At 38.5% G+C, this 2,550-nt stretch overlaps 1 protein-coding gene across 1 annotated transcript in view; it reads right to left on the reverse strand.

The window, feature by feature from the left end:
* LOC116693743 (protein kinase C-binding protein NELL1) overlaps positions 1-2,550 on the reverse strand; it is a 296,583-nt gene that overhangs the window by 192,474 nt on the left and 101,559 nt on the right. Inside the window, exons 6-7 of the mRNA XM_032522965.1 lie at positions 1,654-1,726; positions 373-455 (exon numbers count right to left, since the gene is read on the reverse strand). Of these exons, the coding sequence (XP_032378856.1) occupies positions 373-455; positions 1,654-1,726 (156 nt within the window). The remainder of the gene's footprint in view (positions 1-372; positions 456-1,653; positions 1,727-2,550) is intronic.

Here is a 2,550-nt window from a genome sequence, read left to right on the forward strand (position 1 = left end):
AACTTCCATCTTTTTTTTTTTTTTATTAAATAAAAGATACTGACTTTAGAGGAAAAAATGAACAATGTAATAAATCAAAGGATTTAGCTGTCTCTGGCTGTTGTGGAGAAGGATGTTATTTATTCATTATCTTTTTATTTATTTATGTATTTACTTGTCAGCTACAACTGGGAGGGATATTTGTGGATCTTTTATCTAGATACCTTTATTTAACACTGACGTACTTGCCAGCATTTAGGATATTTTGTGTTTTTCGTCTACTAAACACAAAAACAATCTAGTTTTGCAGCAGATTAGAATTTTTCCAAAGCTGTTATACAATCTGGTGAGCTGGTGGTGGTATTTGTGTTGGAGGTTGTTCCTTGTTCTTACCTTCAGGGTCATCTTGGCCAGTAGCTCCTGAAGGTCCATGATGCCTTGCACCAGGCTCAGGAAATCGCTGCAGGTCGGACAGGCTCAACGGAGGAAAGGGAATGCACCAAAACAGAGAAGAAAAGGAGAGGAAGAGCAAGAGGGAAGCATTTAGATAGGGCAGGAGTCAGCAACCTTTACTATCAAACAAGCCATTTTAGGACATATGAAATGAAAACATCTTTCTGGAGTCGCACAAGATATTTGAGCGTTATAATGAAGGTTACACTCTACCCAGTCTAAATTATCTATCAACTTTACTAATAGGTCTAAATGAGCATTCATTAGTATGGTGATGTTTTCTGTGGCCCTGTCTTTTGACCCTTTGATCCAATACTTTGCTCTCTCTCATCCCCAGCCAGATATTTTTTTTACATATGCCGTGTGCTTGTCCCAGAAAAGACTTTAAACATAATAACTATATAATATTATTATTATATATATATTTTTTAATATATTGGAATCAATAGCTAATGCATTGAAACTCAAGACCATTATTGAAGTTCAGCAAAATTGACAGAATAAGGCGCTGTGCTGCTGAAAATGTTATTTATTCTAAGAATGACTTTAGGCCTAAAGTAAAAACAATGATAAATTTAAGCTAAAATGTTAAAAAATAACTCTTTAATTTCCATATAATCTTTTGTTAAAGCCACAGGGAGCCAATGTAGTTGGGCTAAGGAGCCGCAGGTTGCAGACCCTGGAGATAGGGCATAAACACTGCAACCCTCCCTCCCAAAAAAGAAAAGAAAAGATGAACAAACTAATTGTATTAGCCTGACTATACTGTATGTATTTGGACACAGCGCATGGCAGCCAGCAGCATACAAAAGGGAAGCCTCACACATCTGTTTACTCTTTGTTTTAGGCTTGTGTCTGGTGTTAGTATCAATAATAAAGTGGCAAGGTGTGATTACATGCCTTATTGATCAGTAACAGAGACAGTGGCACAGCGGTGGCCTTGTATCTTAATCTGTTTGACAGTAAACAGATTGAGAAACAAGGTGGCTGCACTGAATCTGAATTACAGCGAAATGAAGATTACTGGAGTAGAGGCAGATGATAAAATGGAGGGAGGCTTTGTTTGTGATCAGCGGTGAGGTCACCACCAGCTGACACATAGCTCATTAAAGTCCAAAGGCACACAGTAATAGGGAGTGTTTTTTTTTTTTTATTTCTACCTTTGTTCTGAGCGTGTTCGAAACACCATGTACAGTATGACTGTGACATCACGATACTCACTGCGGTTAAGGTTAGGGCACTGTGTAATGTAGCCGTTGGGAGCGAAAATCAACTTCACATCCTGGATAATGCCCTGGAAACACAGAGGGAGGGGTGCAGGAAAAAGAAAGATAACGATGATACACATGGATAGGCACAACCATGGGATATCTCTTTGGATGGGTTAAATGCTGAGGATACATTTTCTAATATATGGAAAATATCCTTGGCAATTAAAGAAAATCCTATTTATTGGTCATAACACATGACAGGATGAGACTAATGCTGCAGTCACATGGGTTCAGGCAGATGGTAGAAAGCAAACCGAATATCATTATAGTGGACAAGAGCAGGACGGTAAAATTAGGAGAGGTAGGCAGAGAATACCAGCAACGGTTACCAAAGAGGGCATTGGCCACCCTCCGGCCACAACCAGATGTTAAGCGATCTAGCCAACGAGAAGCTAATCATTTTTATGCAGCAATGCCTGGAACTTTATGATTAGAGCTATAACATAAAATACCTTTACTCAATATATTTCCTTCCATTCTTTGTAAACAATAGGACATCACCATAGCAATGTAAGGCCGGGTGTTTCCTTTTTCTGTCGTGCCATTTCATCAGACTGTGGTGTTGTCCGTCTGCCATGTGCCTCAACCCATGTGAATGCAGCATAAGCGTGTACAGACTGCTAGCAGCTCTGTAAGACTTACTGATACTTAGCAGGTGTAATGTTTACCATGTTCACTAACTTAAGTCAGCATGTTAGTATGCTAGCATTTACTGTTATCAATCTACATTCAAATGTAGGCTAATTCACAAACACAGATCCTTTAAGAAAATACTTTATGTCCACCACAATTAAGACTTAGCCTAATTGTATGTGTCCTAATGTTTCTATTTTGTTTTTAACTGTCT

Source organism: Etheostoma spectabile, chromosome 1 (genome assembly GCF_008692095.1).
Source record: "Etheostoma spectabile isolate EspeVRDwgs_2016 chromosome 1, UIUC_Espe_1.0, whole genome shotgun sequence".
Classification (NCBI taxonomy): domain Eukaryota; kingdom Metazoa; phylum Chordata; class Actinopteri; order Perciformes; family Percidae; genus Etheostoma; species Etheostoma spectabile.